We start from the raw sequence: 16,728 nt of genomic DNA, 5'->3' as shown, positions 1-16,728 counted from the left end.
CTACTTATTAAGTACACACGAAAAAAAAGTGGCTCCAAAGTTTGAAAAAAGCAAATTCAAATACCAGAATATCAGAATACCAGCTAATATGCACTGCTTTAAGATGACACAATTGTTAATTTGAATATGTTCATTGTTATGAACCATAACACAAGGAATGAACACACAAGAACACACCCCATACGCATACACTTACCAATGGGGGCAATAGACACAGACCCTCCCAGCTTCCGTGTGTTTATTTCATATTTTTTTTCCACACTTAATATCAGCACTTCATTTATTTCCGTATATAAATGGCACTTTGGACATCCGTGCACTCTGAGCATTGAGGTTATATTCCAGTAAGGGCACTCATGCCTATGAGCAATACAATGTACCCAACCACTCAAGGATATGTTGACGAGCCACCTGAGGGTCGGTCAGAGCATGACTCCCCACTGAACCTACATTTGCTATGAAATAGGAATGGTGAAACATTTGCCCTATAGCTACAAGCAATCACAAAGTGTCAGTTACACCTGGTTAGAAATCTATAAAATGGTACAAAATGGCAGTGGCACCATGCTAGACATATAATAAACAGTTGGAGTTAATACCCTGAATATTAATTACTTCAACATAAAATACTTTTGGTAATATAGTGAGTATATGATAGTAAATGATAATGTCACATGATGCAGCCCAGAATACTTCCCTTAATACGAAATGATTGGGTATCCGACTGCACCACAGAACTCAAATAGACGTAGAAGAACTATGCAGGCCGCTGTGTGGCCCCTCCGCCGCAACGCGGCAGCCATTTTAGTTAGCGCAAGACACCTCCGCTTTCTGCGTACAGATAGGCCTATTGTTAACATGAGCAGTGTGAATGTTCAACAAATATCAGCAATATGCCTTCTTGTGCTGCAATAAACTGTACAAATCGACTTGTGAAAGGTTCTGGGAAAACATTCCACAGGTAAGTAATTTATTTTTCTTAATTATGAAGAGTTTACTCGCCAAACTCTAGTTAAACTTTCACGTTATGCACAGATGTAGTTTTTCGTTTATGTAGTCCCATCTGTTAGTTTGTGTGTGTTTGTGTGTGTGTGTGTGTTTGCGGATTTGTCAGTGCATTTTGACTTGAACCAAAGGCCGTGCCTTTGCTTGAACTTAAGGACTCTAGCTCTTAATCTCTTCTCTCCCAATTTTGTTGAGCCACACACAATTTTGGGCTGTTAGGAGATGCATAAACATGTTCAGTTATCAAGGATCTAGGTTAACATTTGTCGTCTAATTAGACTAATAGGGTTGTATTTTGTAATCGCTTTCTTTATCGTTAGTAATTGTTACTTTGTGGAAAATATTGGTGTGACGCGTGAGTGAGTGCAATCTGTGCCCATTTGCCCTAGTTAATCATAATGTAGGGTGAGAGCCAAGATAACATTACGAGTTTAACTGATAAAAGAAATAAAGCTTGATAAAGTATTTCCCTTGCTGTGTGTACAATGTCGCCAAGCAAAAAATATTGGGGGCTAGAGTATGGTCTAGTGATTGAATTTTCGGACACTGTACCGTATATAGAGTGTAGAAAACATGTGGGGGGGCAGGTGCGTAGGAAGCAGTTTTGGTTGGGGGGGGGGGGCAAAGACCCAAGGGGGCTCACAAATTTTGTCTTTTCTTTTGAATATAGATTTCCCAAGGATGGTTCAACCCTTCAGAAAGAATGGCTCGTAAAGATGAGGAGGGACAAGTGGACACCCAGCAAGTATGCCAGCCTATGCTCGGATCATTTTGATGCTGAGTGCTTTGACCGTACTGGCCTGATAACCAGACTTCGCCAAGGTTCAATTCCAACCATTTTCAACTTCCCAAATCATCTCCAAAAGGTAAGTAAAATTCAGAATTCTTGCATTAGGCCGGTTTACTAACTAAAGAATAGAGGCCAAAATAAAATAAAATAAAATTTTCCTTCCAAACTTTCTGACAACCAAAAATATATATCATAATAAATGAATGAATGAAAAATACAAAATAAACATTTTTATCAATCTAAAGTTCCGATGAAGTTTAAGCTACCATTGAAATGCAGACAAATTGTCTGATCCATTCCAAAGGCAGTAACACATACATGTACTATACATATATAATTTGTGAATTTTGGGAAACTGAACTAGTCTAGTTATACATTTTCTTTTGTTTATTTTTATCTTTGTCACTTTTAGACTGTGAAACAGTGCAAACCACCTCGTCCAAGAACCAGCCAGAACGACTCTCCAACTTCGTCTTCAGAAACACCACAGTGCTTGGTGGGTTCATCCAGCAAGGCACTGCCTACATCTCCAATCAAGCAACATCATCATGACCACACTTACTTTGTTTCGGATAGTCCAAGGGGTGTGAAACGTAAGCTGGACAAAATGCAAGATATTGTCATCTCTCATCAAAAGCGACTCAAAAACACTCAACGTAAATCTCGTAGACTTCGGAAAAAAGTCGACACTCTAGAGACCGTGGTAAACACCCTGAAACAGAAAAATCTTATGTCAGAGCAAGGACTAGACATGCTTCAAGCATCCTGCAATGTCCCCGCAGAACTGATGAAGCGTTTGGTGAAGGCCAAAAGTAAAGATGGACCCACCAAGGAGAAGTATCCTCCCGTTCTTCGAGCCTTTGCCTTAACCCTAAATTTCTACTCGGCGAAGGCATATCGGTTCGTCCGCAAGACGTTTGATCTCCAGCTTCCTCACCCATCGGTCATTCGGAAGTGGTACTCTATCATAGATGGGCAGCCAGGATTCACCACCGAAGCTTTCTCCGCTCTAGAAGCTGAGGCAAAGACGGCCAAGGAAAAAGGACATGAACTTGTGTGCGCTCTCATGATGGATGAGATGGCCATCAAGAAACATGTTCAGTGGGATGGCAGGAAGTTTCATGGATATGTTGATGTAGGCACAGAGTGCAATGATGATTCAAACCCCATAGCTACAGAAGCCCTTGTCTTTATGGTCGTCCCCCTAAATGCTGGTTGGAAGATACCCGTTGGGTATTTCTTGATAAATGGCATGACTGGGCAAGAGAGAGCGAATTTGGTTACCCAATGCCTCAGCAAGCTGTCGGATATCGGCATATGGATCGAGTCAGTTACATGTGATGGTCCGTCATGCCATTTTAAAATGCTGGAGACTTTGGAAGCAAAGATGACAGTACCAGAACTTTCCCCATCATTTCCACATCCTGAGAACCCCAATCATCGTGTACATGTCTTCCTGGACATTTGTCATATGTTAAAGCTAATGAGGAACACTCTAGCTTCCTATGGCGTCATCAAGGACAGTGAAGGCAACTCCATCAAGTGGCAGTACATCAAAGAGCTCTATAATGTGCAAGAACACGAAGGCCTACGCTTGGGCAATAAACTGAAAAATGCCCATATGGAGTGGCAAAAACAAAAAATGAAGGTGAACTTGGCGGGCCAGACGCTAAGTACGAGTGTTGCAGATGCCATCGAGTTCTTAAGAGATCAAGGCCTTCCACAATTTAAGGGATGTGAAGCTACAGTGAAATTCATACGCAGAATAGACATTTTGTTTGATGTCTTGAACTCCCGCAACCCAATAGCTCGTGGTTTTAAAGGACCACTTAGGCAGTCCAATCACCATCTTTGGCAACCGTTCTTGTCCGATGCATATGATTACATTGCCAACCTAACAGATGCAGGCGGCAGGAAAATGCTTTCCACTCCACGGAAAACCCCGATCATTGGGTTTTTAGCTGGCATCAGGAGTGTCCAGAACATGTATGAGAAGCTAGTTGCAGCGGATCAACCCAGACTCAAATATCTGCTCACCTACAAGATGAGTCAGGATCATCTTGAACTTTTCTTCTGTGCTATGCGGTCATCCTTAGGGAGGAATAACAATCCAACCGCCAGAGAATTCTCAACATCGTACAGGAAGATGCTCGTCCGGCATGACATTGAAGGCGTCAATGGAAACTGCCTAGCACAAGACAAGACAAGCATACTTAATGTTTCCAGTGCAATAACAACAGCTGCTGATGTTAACAATGATGATGACATGCTTCTGATGAGGAAGTATGACTTGACTTTGAGGAGCCCAGCAATGACAGATCATGATTATGGGGATGTGCCGAATGTTTCTACACTTTCAGAGTACAAGAACTCCGTGATAGGTTATGTTGCTGGATATGTTGTGAATATGACTGAAAAACATCTCTCTTGCGAAGAGTGTATTGCTTCGTTAACCACTGGAGAAGTGATGGTCGGCAGCTTGCTGGAAAAGAAGAACAGAGGTGGTCTAGTGAGGCCTTCTCCAAACGTGGTGAAAGTCTGTAAAACAACAGAGAGGTGTTTCCAGAGGATGCTAAGTGTGACTGGAGGTGAACTCCCTCAAGCGTCTCGTCTTACTCAGGCCATTTCATCTGCTGTTCTTGCCGAAGTGAATTGCCACACCATTTTTGGTTCCCTGTCCGATCATATGTTTGATTGCGAGGCAGATAAGAATCATGTGTACATTCTCATAAAGCGTATTGCTTCATCGTACGTCAAGATCCGAATGCATCATCTTGCCCGATTGAAGAATGAGAAGTTGAGTGGACCATTTGTAAGAAAACAATTATCAAAATTAATCTTGTTCAAACACCAGTGAGCTTTTATACAGAGATTTCTTCGGATGGCTTGTGAAAATGACATTCACATGTTGTAATGGCATCATTATTGTTTGTAACACTTACATTACAATAACACACATTGTAATGGCATATGTTTTTAATGCTTTTTCTACGGGAAATATATATATCTGTATTGTATTTTGACTGAATGGAAATATTGGAAAATACATTACTAGAAAACTAAGAAAAATATTCATGTTTGTTCTTGTGTTTTAACGTGCATATTAAATTGCATTCATCATTATAGATTCATAGAATAGATTTAAAGAATTAACAAATAGTAGAAAGAGAGAGGGAGAGAGCATATAGTAGAAAGAGAGAGCGAGAGAGAGAGAGAGAAAGAGAGAGAGAAAGAGAGAGTGAGTGTGTGGGGGGGGGGGGGGGGGGGGGGAGGAAGGGAAGATGTAAAAACATGACCAGAAGGGGAAGATAGTAGAGTGAGAGAAGGGAACAGGAATGAGGGGGAGGAGGGGGGGGGGTGTAGTGGAGAGCAAAAAAAGTCAAGTTCTGTGATGGAGAAACTATCATACTGAGAATTGGCATGAGAAGGGAGTGGAAAGGGGGAGAGAGAGAGAGAGAGGGGGGGGGGGGGTTGTGTGTTTGTTTTTAGAGCTGGAGAGACAATTATGTTGAGAACTGGAAAATAATAGAGGAAGAGAGGAGCAGGAAAGAGGAGGGAGAGAGTGGTAAAAAGTACATGAGAAAGGAGCAATAGGCAGAAAGAGAAAGAGAGGGAGAGGGGGTACAAGAACCAGCAAATAGTAAGGAGTGAGAGATTAGCAGCTAGAGATGAAATGGAAAACTACCGGGGAATTCGGATAAACTATGTCAAGATGCCAGGAAAATGCTTCGACAGAGATTTAAATTATGAATAGAATTCATAAAATAGTGTTTAAAAGCAACACAACACCGTCCAATATAAAAATTCACGTCCACTCATCCACTTCCACTAGGCCTAGCTAGCGCACACGTTCGCCTATTCAGTTCTTGCGCTAACTAAAATGGCGGCGTGAGCGCGCGAGCGGGGCCACCGCTGTGTGTGTGTCGTGAACGGGCATAGTTCTTCTACGTCTATTTGAGTTCTGTGGACTGCACCTGTAACGATTCCCCGCTGAGTACGGTGAGAAAAGCGGCGGCGCCATCGTTATGACATCGCTGGTACCCAGAGTATCCCGGGAAGTGACGGAAGTGGCAGCACTTCCCCCAAGCTCAGTGGCTGTCAGGTGTTTGTCTCGTCAGTATGGGGTGTGTGTGTGTGTGTGTGTGTGTGTGTGTGTGTGTGTGTGTGTGTGTGTGTGTGTGTGACCTCTATTACGAGCCTTAGCCTCGGTATAAAAAAAAAAAAAGGATTAAACTGTAGAGGTAAATTTACCATGTCCAGAAACACAATACTTTCCGACATTAAAGACATAATATGAAAGAAATGAAATCTAACATGTAAAATAATTTTGCTTTTATAATGATTCATTAACATAAAATGCTAAACTGTTTTCTTAGTCAGACCAACTAGCTTCATGTACTTATTGGAGGTTAAAAACAAAATGATTCCATATATCATGTGCAGCTTGCAGCCCGGTCAACAAATGTCTTCACTTGCGTGTTGGATCTTCCGAGAGCTTCTTGAGCCGTTTCTTCAACTCGATGGGAAAATGCTCGTAGCATCGCTTACACACCGGCTTCATATCAAACTCCACAAACTTGTTCCTAGAACAGGGTGTTGGGGATAAACGGGCTGCTTATTCACCAATAAATGTAGTGTACACTTGGCTAAATGACACAACACTTCTGGCCAACATCGGAGTAGGAGGGTAAAGGGTTCACTTTTCGCTGAACACAACAGTACAATCGTTTCTGCCACCCATGATGTTACTTCAATTTGCCCCATAAATAAAATCCCACCAAGTTGAATATGACAATGTATTTGAAAGTGTTGAAAAAAAAGAAAGTGTTGCAACGATGTCGTTGGTTCGGCCCACCACTAGTGCCAAAGGCTGGTTGACAATTTGATGAGGCTGGAAATGGACCTGCTGGGGCTGTAAATGGGCCTGCTGGAGCTGGAAATGGGCCTGCTGGAGCTGGAAATGTACCTGCTGGGGCTGCAAACAGGCCTTCTGGGGCTGCAAACAGGCCTTCTGGGGCTGTAAATGGGCCTGCTGGAGCTGGAAATGGACCTGCTGGGGCTGCAAACAGGCCTTCTGGGGCTGCAAACAGGCCTTCTGGGGCTGTAAATGGGCCTGCTGGAGCTGGAAATGGACCTGCTGGGGGCTGGAAATGGACCTGCTGGGGGCTGTAAATGGGCCTGCTGGAGCTGGAAATGGACCTGCTGGGGGCTGTAAATGGACCTGCTGGGGCTGCAAACAGGCCTTCTGCGGCTGTAAATGGGCCTGCTGGAGCTGGAAATGGACCTGCTGGGGGCTGGAAATGGACCTGCTGGGGCTGCAAACAGGCCTTCTGCGGCTGTAAATGGGCCTGCTGGAGCTGGAAATGGACCTGCTGGGGGCTGGAAATGGACCTGCTGGGGGCTGTAAATGGGCCTGCTGAGGCTGGAAATGGGCCTGCTGAGGCTGGAAACTGACCTGTTGCGGCTGACAAGGGCTTGCTGAGGCTGGGAACCGGCCTGGTGGGGCTGGGAACCGGCCTGGTGGGGCTGGGAACCGGCCTGATGGGGCTGGGAACCGGCCTTGTGGGGCTGGGAACCGGCCTGGTGAGGCTGAGAACAGGCCTGCTGGGGCTGTAAATGGGCCTGCTGGAGCTGGAAATGGACCTGCTGGGGGCTGGAAATGGGCCTGCTGAGGCTGGAAATGGGCCTGCTGAGGCTGGAAACTGACCTGTTGGGGCTGACAAGGGCTTGGTGAGGCTGGGAACCGGCCTGGTGGGGCTGGGAACCGGCCTTGTGGGGCTGGGAACCGGCCTGGTGAGGCTGAGAACAGGCCTGCTGGGGCTGGAAATGGGCCTGCTAGGGCTAGGATTGGGCCTTATGGGGCTGTAAACGGGCCTAATGGGGTTGGAAATGTGGCAGATAGGGCTGGAATGGTCAAACAGGTCTTCTGGGGCTGTAAATGGCCTGCCTGGTCTGGAAAGGCTGGGAAAAGGCCTGCTGGGGCTGGAAACGGGCTTGCTGGGGTTGAAAAGGTTAACGTGCCTGCTGCGAACCAAATTAGTTGGCGCAAGTGCAAGGATGCGCGTGCACTTGTGATATTTACAGTGGGAAAGGTTGACACTGTAGCTGTCCAGGAAAGCGAGAACAGCATTTCGGGCACACTGCCTTCATGTTGAGCTTAACAGAACGTGATGCAGTGGGTGAGATTTTAATTTTAATCATAAGCAGGAGTTTGAGCATATAGATATAAACTTTAACAATGAAGGTAAAGGGAAAATAAAGAGAACAGAAAAATCAGATTAAAGTATGAAAGAAAAACACCACAAGCGCATCAGATGGATAATACATTTAATTTTCTGTGGTATTTTTAGTTATTTAGCAAGTCCAGATTTACTTTCACCTACAATCAAGTGGTAAAATCAGTGCCACAGCTTTTGTGAAATAAATCATTTATACAAAATCTGTCTATCTGTCTGTTTCTAATGAAATAATATAAGTCGATTCTCTGCCTGAAAACCATACACATGGGAAATTATCATGACAATTTGAGGTGTTTGCATGTTTGATTTATATGCACTCCTGCACTGCTCAACTGAACTAGAGAGTTCACAGAACACCTTACCCCATGCTGTCTTAGGAAAAAGGACATTGGAAGAGTCTTTTCAACTCCTGCTTTGCGTTTCCGAGGACAATCTATATTTCTTACGAGTCACAATTTTGGCTGAATCTCGATATTCCCCAACGCTGAGAGCATGAGCGGCAAATTTGATTGTTCGAATACATAATTCAATTGAAATAAAATGAAGGTTTAGAGGTTGTAGAAAAGAGAAAAAAAACGTCAATGCGCTGTGTTTTACACCACCTTATGTAACACATTACATTCGTTTTTCGTGCCTGTTGTTTGTGTCCTTTATGCCGTCCCTAAAAGCAGTAAGTTTCCTGTTTGGAATGATTTTCAATTTTGCTTTACTGCCAGACAAAGCAAAACGATGACCGTACTCCGATGTGCGCATGCACGATCAGGATGAAATTCCATACAGTTTGACAAATTCAGAGCCAAAGTACCGCTAAACTGCAGGTTCATGTTCCAATTCAAGTTCAAAATATACCATTCAATTGAAATTAAGTAGTTCTTCAATCATAAACTGACATCTGTCAGACAGACAGGCAGACAGACAGAGTGAACAAATTGTTTAACCCTGCTTTTCGCTTTGCGTGCAGTAATTAGCTTAAAACTGTAGGTTGTGCTCAGGGCATCACCTGGTGTGTAGCGTAGGTTCTAGGGAGTTGGGGCAACATGTGTTAGTTCGTTAGCTCCCAAGTTCACCCTCCCCCCCCCCCCCCCCCCCCGGTCCGGGACACCGGGCAGTGTTTTAACATTAAAGTGTGTGAATTATTATACTCTATACTCTACATAAAAGCAAAATTTGAAGTGCACTCAGGGAAGACCGAGATAATTTGCGGGAATGGGTGAATGGGTAAACTGACATGTAGATAAGTAGACAGGTGGAAATGATTGAAGGAGGAGATGGGTGAAAAGGTACATGGGAGTAGATTAATGGGTAAAGGGGAAAGTGTAGAGGGGTTGTCAGTGAATGGATAGAGGACAGTACGCTAGAGAGTTAAGGGAAGCAGGTGAAGGGGTAGCAAAGGTAGTGAGAGCATGGAGACAAGTGGGAGTGGATGAAGAGGGTGAGTTAAGTGGGTGATTGGGTTGAGTGGAAGTATGTGGAGGTGTAAAGAAGTTCGTAGGATAACAAGAATAAGTGCGAGTGGATGAATGCTTTGAGATAAATGCGTTAAGGGGGTAGAGGGGAATGGGGGAAGGCGTTGCTGAGTAAGTAGATTAAAGGGTGTCGGTTTGCAGGCATTTGCTGCAATCAGCCATCTACTTACATACGAGCGTACAAGTTATGTTCTAAAAGATCCGGGTTAGTTCCGAAACTGGACCCGTCACTTGGACACTAAATAAATGGTAACTAGAGTAACTAGAGTTTATAGAACACCGTACACCACCGTCTTGAGAAACAAGGACATGGGCGGGGTCTGCAAGCGTAAAGTTTGATTGGTCGAGCTGACATAAAATGCCGTAATATTTTGTCCATGTACAAAACTAAACTAAACAAAAGGGTTTTGAAAGTGTCAATGAGGCGCTTTGTGTTCTGCAGTGTACACGTATATAACTAAATTTAAATTTTGTATTCAAAATATAACATTCATGGGAAATTAAGTTGTTCCCTGATCATAAACTGATATAATTGTAGACAGACAGACAGAAACTAAACCAAGAGCTTAACCAAGTTTTTCGATCCGTGTGGGTAACGAGGAAATGTTAGCAACATGAAAAGCTTATCTGAAGCCATCACAAAAGCAAAAATGTAAAGTTTTATGTTCACCTTTATGATAAAGTACAGGTAAGGGCTAGTATAAAACAAAGACAATTATGAAACAAATGGAGATGAAGTTTCACCCCGAATCAAAATCCATTCTCGGGATAACGGTTTAAGAATCATACAAAGAAAGGGCATAAAATGATATTAACCCTTTGAGTACGGGATTTGTTTTTGATAAAAATACCCCCGGTACGGGATTAATTTGGCATTTTGCTAGGGGAATGCAACCACGTACTGACGACCTATTTATAGGTATAGTCGATGACGTGTAGTAACGTCATCCGTACACAAAACCTTTTCGCGGGTTGCGGCACTGGACGTCATCCGTACTCAAAGGGTTAAACAGGATAAAAGGCTGCCATGTTTAATTAGAAAATGAAGAGACAACAACACCGCCTTTTGGGAGGTTGCATCACCTCTCATTTACAAAATGGTCCTAGTGTATGGGGGCACAAAGTGATTGTATAAAAGAGTGGTAGTGATTTATTGAGGTTTGTGTACTCACTTCAAGGTGAGCTTCGAGTTGCACGTCGAACAAGAAAAGCAGCCGACACACCAGGCCTTGTTCAGAGCAGACACCACTGCACGAAAAGAAACAAACTGAAAAATTGAGCCATTAAAACCAACCACACCATCCAGCACACCAACACCACCCACCATCGCCACTTGGCACACCATAACCACCAGACTTATCACCACCACACAACACACCACCCACCATCACCACTTGGCACACCATAACCACCAGACTTATCACCACCACACAACACACCACCCGGCACACCATCACTACCTGACACAGCACCCGGCACACCATCCCACACACCATAATCACCCCAACACCAAAATGTCACGGTGTACATGTTAACATTTGTTATAACATCATGGTGTGTGTTAACATCCATTATAATGTCACAGTGTGTGTTAACATTCATTATAATGTCACAGCGTGTGTTAACATTCATTATAATGTCAGTGTGTGTTAACATCCATTATAATGTCACGGCGTGTGTTAACATCCATTATAATGTCACCGCGTGTGTTAACATCCATTATAATGTCACCGTGTGTTAACATCCATGATAATGTCACGGCGTGTGTTAACATCCATTATAATGTCACGGCGTCTATTGACATACATTATAATGTCACAGCGTGTGTTAACATTCATTATAATGTCACGGCGTGTGTTAACATCCATTATAATGTCACGGCGTGTGTTAACATCTATTATAATGTCACGGCGTGTGTTAACATCCATTATAATGTCACGGCGTGTGTTAACATCCATTATAATGTCACGGCGTGTGTTAACATCCATTATAATGTCACGGCGTGTGTTAACATCCATTATAATGTCACGGCGTGTGTTAACATCCATTATAATGTCACGGTGTGTGTTAACATCCATTATAATGTCACGGCATGTGTTAACATTCATTATAATGTCACAGCGCGTGTTAACATTCATTATAATGTCACAACGTGTGTTAACATCCATTATAATGTCACGGCATGTGTTAACATCCATTATAATGTCACAACGTGTGTTAACATTCATTATAATGTCACAACGTGTGTTGACATTCATTACAATGTCACAGTGTGTTGACATACAGTGCATTCAGAAAGTATTCAGACACCTTCACTTTTTTCACATTTTGTTATGTTGCAGTTTTATGCTGAAATCGTTTAAATTCATTTTTTCCCTCATCAATCTCCACTCAATACCCCATAATGACAAAGAGAAAACAGGATTTTAGAAAGCTTTGACAGTTTATTAAAAAGAAAAAACTGAAATATCACATTGACATAAGTATTCATACCCTTTGCTATGACACTTGAAATTTAGCTCAGGTGACTCCCATTTCTCTTGATCATCTTTGAGATGTTTCTACACCTTGATTGGAGTCCACCTGTGGTAAATTCAATTATTGGACATGATTTGGAAAGGCACACACCTGCCTATATGAGATCTCACAGCTGACAATGCATATCAGAGCAAAAACCAAGCCATGAGGTCGAAGGAACTGCCTGCAGAGCTCAGAGACAGGAATGTGTCGAGGCACAGATCTGGGGAAGCCTACAAAAAATTTCTGCCGCATTGAAGGTTCCCAAGAGCACAGTGGCCTCCATAATTCTTAAATGGAAGAAGTTTGGAACAACCAGGACTCTTCCTAGAGCTGGCCGCCCGGCCAAACTGAGCTATCGGGGGAGAAGGGCCTTGGTAAGAGAGGTGACCAAGAACCCGATGGTCACTCTGGCTGAGCTCCAGAGATCCTGTGTGGAGATGGGAGAAACTTCCAGAAGGACAACCATCACTGCAACACCCCACCGATCTGGGCTTTATGGCAGAGTGGCCAGATGGAAGCCAATCAGTTCAATATAGCTTTCATCAGACCACAGAATCTTGCTTCTCACAGTCTGAGAGTCCTTTAGGTGCTTTTTTGCAAACTTCGAGCGGGCTTTCATGTGTGTTTCCCTGAGGAGAGACTTCTGTCTGGCCACTCTGCCATAAAGCCCAGATCGGTGGAATGTTGCAGTGATGGTTGTCCTTCTGGAAGTTTCTCCCATCTCCACACAGGATCTCTGGAGCTCAGCCAGAGTGACCATCGGGTTCTTGGTCACCTCTCTTACCAAGGTCCTTCTCCCCCGATTGCTCAGTTTGGCCGGGCGGCCAGCTCTAGGAAGAGTCCTGGTTGTTCCAAACTTCTTCCATTTAAGAATTATGGAGGCCATTGTGCTCTTGGGAACCTTCAATGCAGCAGAGATTTTTTTGTAGGCTTCCCCAGATCTGTGCCTCGACACAATCCTGTCTCTGAGCTCTGCAGGCAGTTCCTTCGACCTCATGGCTTGGTTTTTGCTCTGATATGCATTGTCAGCTGTGAGACTTTATATAGACAGGTGTGTGCCTTTCCAAGTAATGTCTAATCAATTGAATTTACCACAGGTGGACTCCAATCAAGGTGTAGAAACATCTCAAAGATGATCAAGAGAAATGTGAGGCACCTGAGCTAAATTTCAAGTGTCATCGCAAAGGGTATGAATACTTATGGCAATGTGATATTTCAGTTTTTTATTTTTAATAAATTTGCAAAACTTTCTAAAATCCTGTTTTCTCTTTGTCATTATGGGGTATTGAGTGTGGATTGATGAGGGAAAAAATGAATTTAAACGATTTCAGCATAAGGCTGCAATATAACAAAATGTGAAAAAAGTGAAGGGGTCTGAATACTTTCTGAATGCACTGTACATTATAATGTCGCAGTGCACATGTTAATGTCCATTATAACGTCATGGTGCATACACAATAACATCCATTATATAGATCAATGATCAGGAACGGCACAAGGCAATGAGAATGTGAATGTTATGATGTTTCTTGCAACCACATTTACTTACCATCTCCTTCAATAACCTTGTTGCAGAGATAGCAAACATCTCCAAAAAGCTGAGGTACAAAGAAGAAGACGTGAAACAGAAGTTGAACTACAATAAACAATGGCAATGGGAAAAAAAAAACTACAACATGCATAATGTTCGTAAGCTTCTGTATTTAAGTAATATTGATTGGTCTGTGATGTTATGCATCAAGGACAAACACACCGAAGAATAATTACACCGACAATCAGGAAAAGGTTCAATTAATAAGCATGACAGGTAAAGGAAACAAACAGGCAGGATGAGTAATGGTTGATTATAAAAAAAATATTGCATCCTATCCAGTGTTCCAGTGTGTCTGGTGGTACAGTGTGTCCGATGGTACAGAGTGCCATTCCTTCAGTCCATAGACATTGACAATCAACCTCAATTCCATCACCACTCAGGCTTTAGTGAAACACCATCGTGGATGTGCTCCATTTTGATAATGCTCCTCAGCATTCCCATTGTACAATCTTACCTGGTTATAGTGATTCTCGCAGTATGCGAGGCCCTTGCGTTCGTAGTGTCGATGTCCCAAGAAAGGCTTCTCACACTTTGCACAAACAAAATGCTGTGGAATGAGTCGGGGTGAGAAATGCAGTCAACAATCAATTTGGCTCAAACAACTTTGGCCAAGCATGCATGAAATTAGCCAGTAAGAGTTGGCTCAAGATAAATAAAAAATAAATAAAAACATTTAAGAATACGTGTGGAAAAGCATATCGTTTTCAATGTTTGATTTACACGTCAATTCATTTTCACTCAACTGCTTAAAGAAAGAATACAAGATGTGAAAACAATTCAAGTAAGAAATACTGTCGTGTGACATGATAGAGAAAATAGGAGGACGTGTAGCAATGTGGGTAAAAGACAATATTGTATCGCGAGAAAGAGATGATGTTAATGAGGGAATTAATTTCGAGGTTTGCGTGTGGATTGAGAAGAGAGACTGTCAGAATAGTAAGAACCTCGGTGAATGATTTACTTTGGCTCTGGTGTGAGGGAAGAGGAGGAAAGAAGGATTCATGAACACTGCGAAACCCCGGCCTTTCGCGGTCCCAACATTTGCTGACCCCGCGTATTCATGGTTCATAAAATGTGACCTGCTTCTACATTTGCGGCCCTGTGCTTTGCGTATTCGCGGTTTTTCATGGGTGCAAAAACCATCCCCCACCAGCCGCGTTCATAAGACATAAGAGGCCGATGCAGTATTCTGTATTGTCTTACGAATACAGACGTTGAGTTTAAATTGCGTAATCCAAAATAAAAATTCATCTTTACTTTCCATGAACCAGCTTCGCTGATCGGTGCAAGATTTACACTTTGGGGATATGGTGTAAATCTTGTGCCGATTAGTGAGGCTGGTTCATGGTACGGGAAGTAAAAAGGAACTTTTATTTTGGATCTAAAATGAAATGAAATTCTAACACAAGAACTGTGATTCCAGGATGTTTAAAAGTACGAGTGAGCTAACCTTTTGGAATGGATTACAGTATTTTTATTTGTATGCATTTTAATGAAACTGTAATTATGTGCATTCGTGTTCCTAAAATTTGAAATTTTTTCCCTATAAACCACAAAACGCTGGGAACCGATCCCCCTTTTATCAAATTGAAACGTTGTCCCGACATTCACGGCATTTTCCAGGGACGTATTCCCTGCAAATGTCGGGGTTCTACAGTAATTCACAAAGGGATGCGTTTTTATTTATTTATTTTAAGCGAAGAGAGGAAATAGAATAATGTTGAAGATAATAATAATAATAATAATAATGCATTTATTTTATATAGCGCTTTTCAGGAAGCCCAAAGACGCTTTGACAGAGTGCAAAACATAATGCATAGCAAAACATAAAAACAATTGCAAAAAAAGAAGAATCAATAGGGAAATATTCAAAGCACAAAGGAGGGAGAAGGAGAGGCGATAGTCAGGGGTTAGATGCTGTGGGTTAAATGTTGAATGCAGTGTTGAACAGGTGGGTCTTGAGTAATGTTTTGAATGTGGTGAGTGAGGAGGAGTCTCTGATGGTGTGAGGTAGCGAGTTCCAGAGGGTGGGAGCAGCGATGGAGAAGGCCCTGTCCCCCCAGGATCTAAATTTGGTCCGGATGGGGGGGGGTCAGGAGGTTGGTACCAGCAGAGCGGAGGTTGCGGGTGGGAGTGTGTCTGGAGAGGAGGTCAGCCAGGTAGGATGGGGCCAGGTTATGGAGGGCTTTGGAGGTCAAGAGGAGGATTTTGTACTGGATTCTCTGGGAGATGGGGAGCCAGTGAAGCTTGTAAAGGATGGGGGTGATGTGGTCACGGGTCCGGGAATGGGTGAGTAGACGGGCAGCGGAGTTCTGAATGTATTGGAGTTTATTGGTGATTGTTGAGGGTGAACCATAAAGGAGGCTATTGCAGTAGTCCAGACGGGAAGTGATGAAGGCGTGGATGAGGGTTTCTGCAGCCACGGTGGAGAGGGATGGACGGAGACGGGCGATGTTTTTCAGGTGAAAGAAGGCTGTCTTTGTGATCTGTTTAGTGTATTTGTCGAAGGAGAGGGTTTGGTCAAAGATGATGCCAAGATTCCGGATGTGAGGGGAGGTGGATACTGGGAAACCGTCGATGTTGAGGGCAAAGTTATGGGTGGACTTGGTGAGCGTTTTTGGGCCAATGATGATTATTTCAGATTTATCACAGTTAAGTTTGAGGAAGTTGATTTGAAGCCAGGATTTTATTTCAGTGATGCAGTTTGTCAGGATAGAGTGGGTGGCGGTGGAGATGGACTTGGTGGAGATGAAAAGCTGGATGTCATCGGCGAAGCAGTGGAATTGGAGACCATGACGGCGGATTAAGTGACCGAGGGGGGACAGGTAAAGGATGAAGAGGAGGGGGCCAAGAACTGAACCTTGGGGGACACCTTGGGGGAGGGGAGCAGTGGGGGATTTGCAGGTATTGATGGAGATGAACTGACGTCTGTCAGAGAGGTATGATTTAATCCAAGAGAGGGCAGTGCCGGTAATGTTAAAGGTGGTTTCAAGTCGGGTGAGGAGGATGGTGTGATCGATGGTGTCAAAGGCGGCGCTGAGGTCGAGGAGGATGAGAATGTTGAGGTTGCCAGCGTCAGAGGAGAGGAGAAGGTCGTTGGTGATTTTGAGGAGA

General features: G+C 43.4%; 1 protein-coding gene across 2 annotated transcripts in view; it reads right to left on the bottom strand.

Annotated features, from left to right (window-relative positions):
• Nucleotides 1-223: 223 nt before the first annotated feature.
• Nucleotides 224-16,728, bottom strand: part of LOC137438892 (LIM and senescent cell antigen-like-containing domain protein 1) — a 45,702-nt gene continuing 29,197 nt past the window's right edge. For both annotated transcript variants that reach the window (XM_068134347.2, XM_068134346.2), the window contains exons 7-11: nt 14,069-14,161; nt 13,570-13,618; nt 10,673-10,748; nt 5,765-6,378; nt 224-724 (exon numbers count right to left, since the gene is read on the bottom strand). In XM_068134347.2, the coding sequence (XP_067990448.1) occupies nt 6,264-6,378; nt 10,673-10,748; nt 13,570-13,618; nt 14,069-14,161 (333 nt within the window). In that variant the 3' untranslated portion in view covers nt 224-724; nt 5,765-6,263. The remainder of the gene's footprint in view (nt 725-5,764; nt 6,379-10,672; nt 10,749-13,569; nt 13,619-14,068; nt 14,162-16,728) is intronic.

The sequence above is a fragment of the Myxine glutinosa genome, chromosome 13, assembly GCF_964187855.1.
Source record: "Myxine glutinosa chromosome 13, kmMyxGlut1.1, whole genome shotgun sequence".
Lineage (NCBI taxonomy): Eukaryota > Metazoa > Chordata > Myxini > Myxiniformes > Myxinidae > Myxine > Myxine glutinosa.
This window is presented reverse-complemented; position numbering and strand designations above follow the sequence as displayed.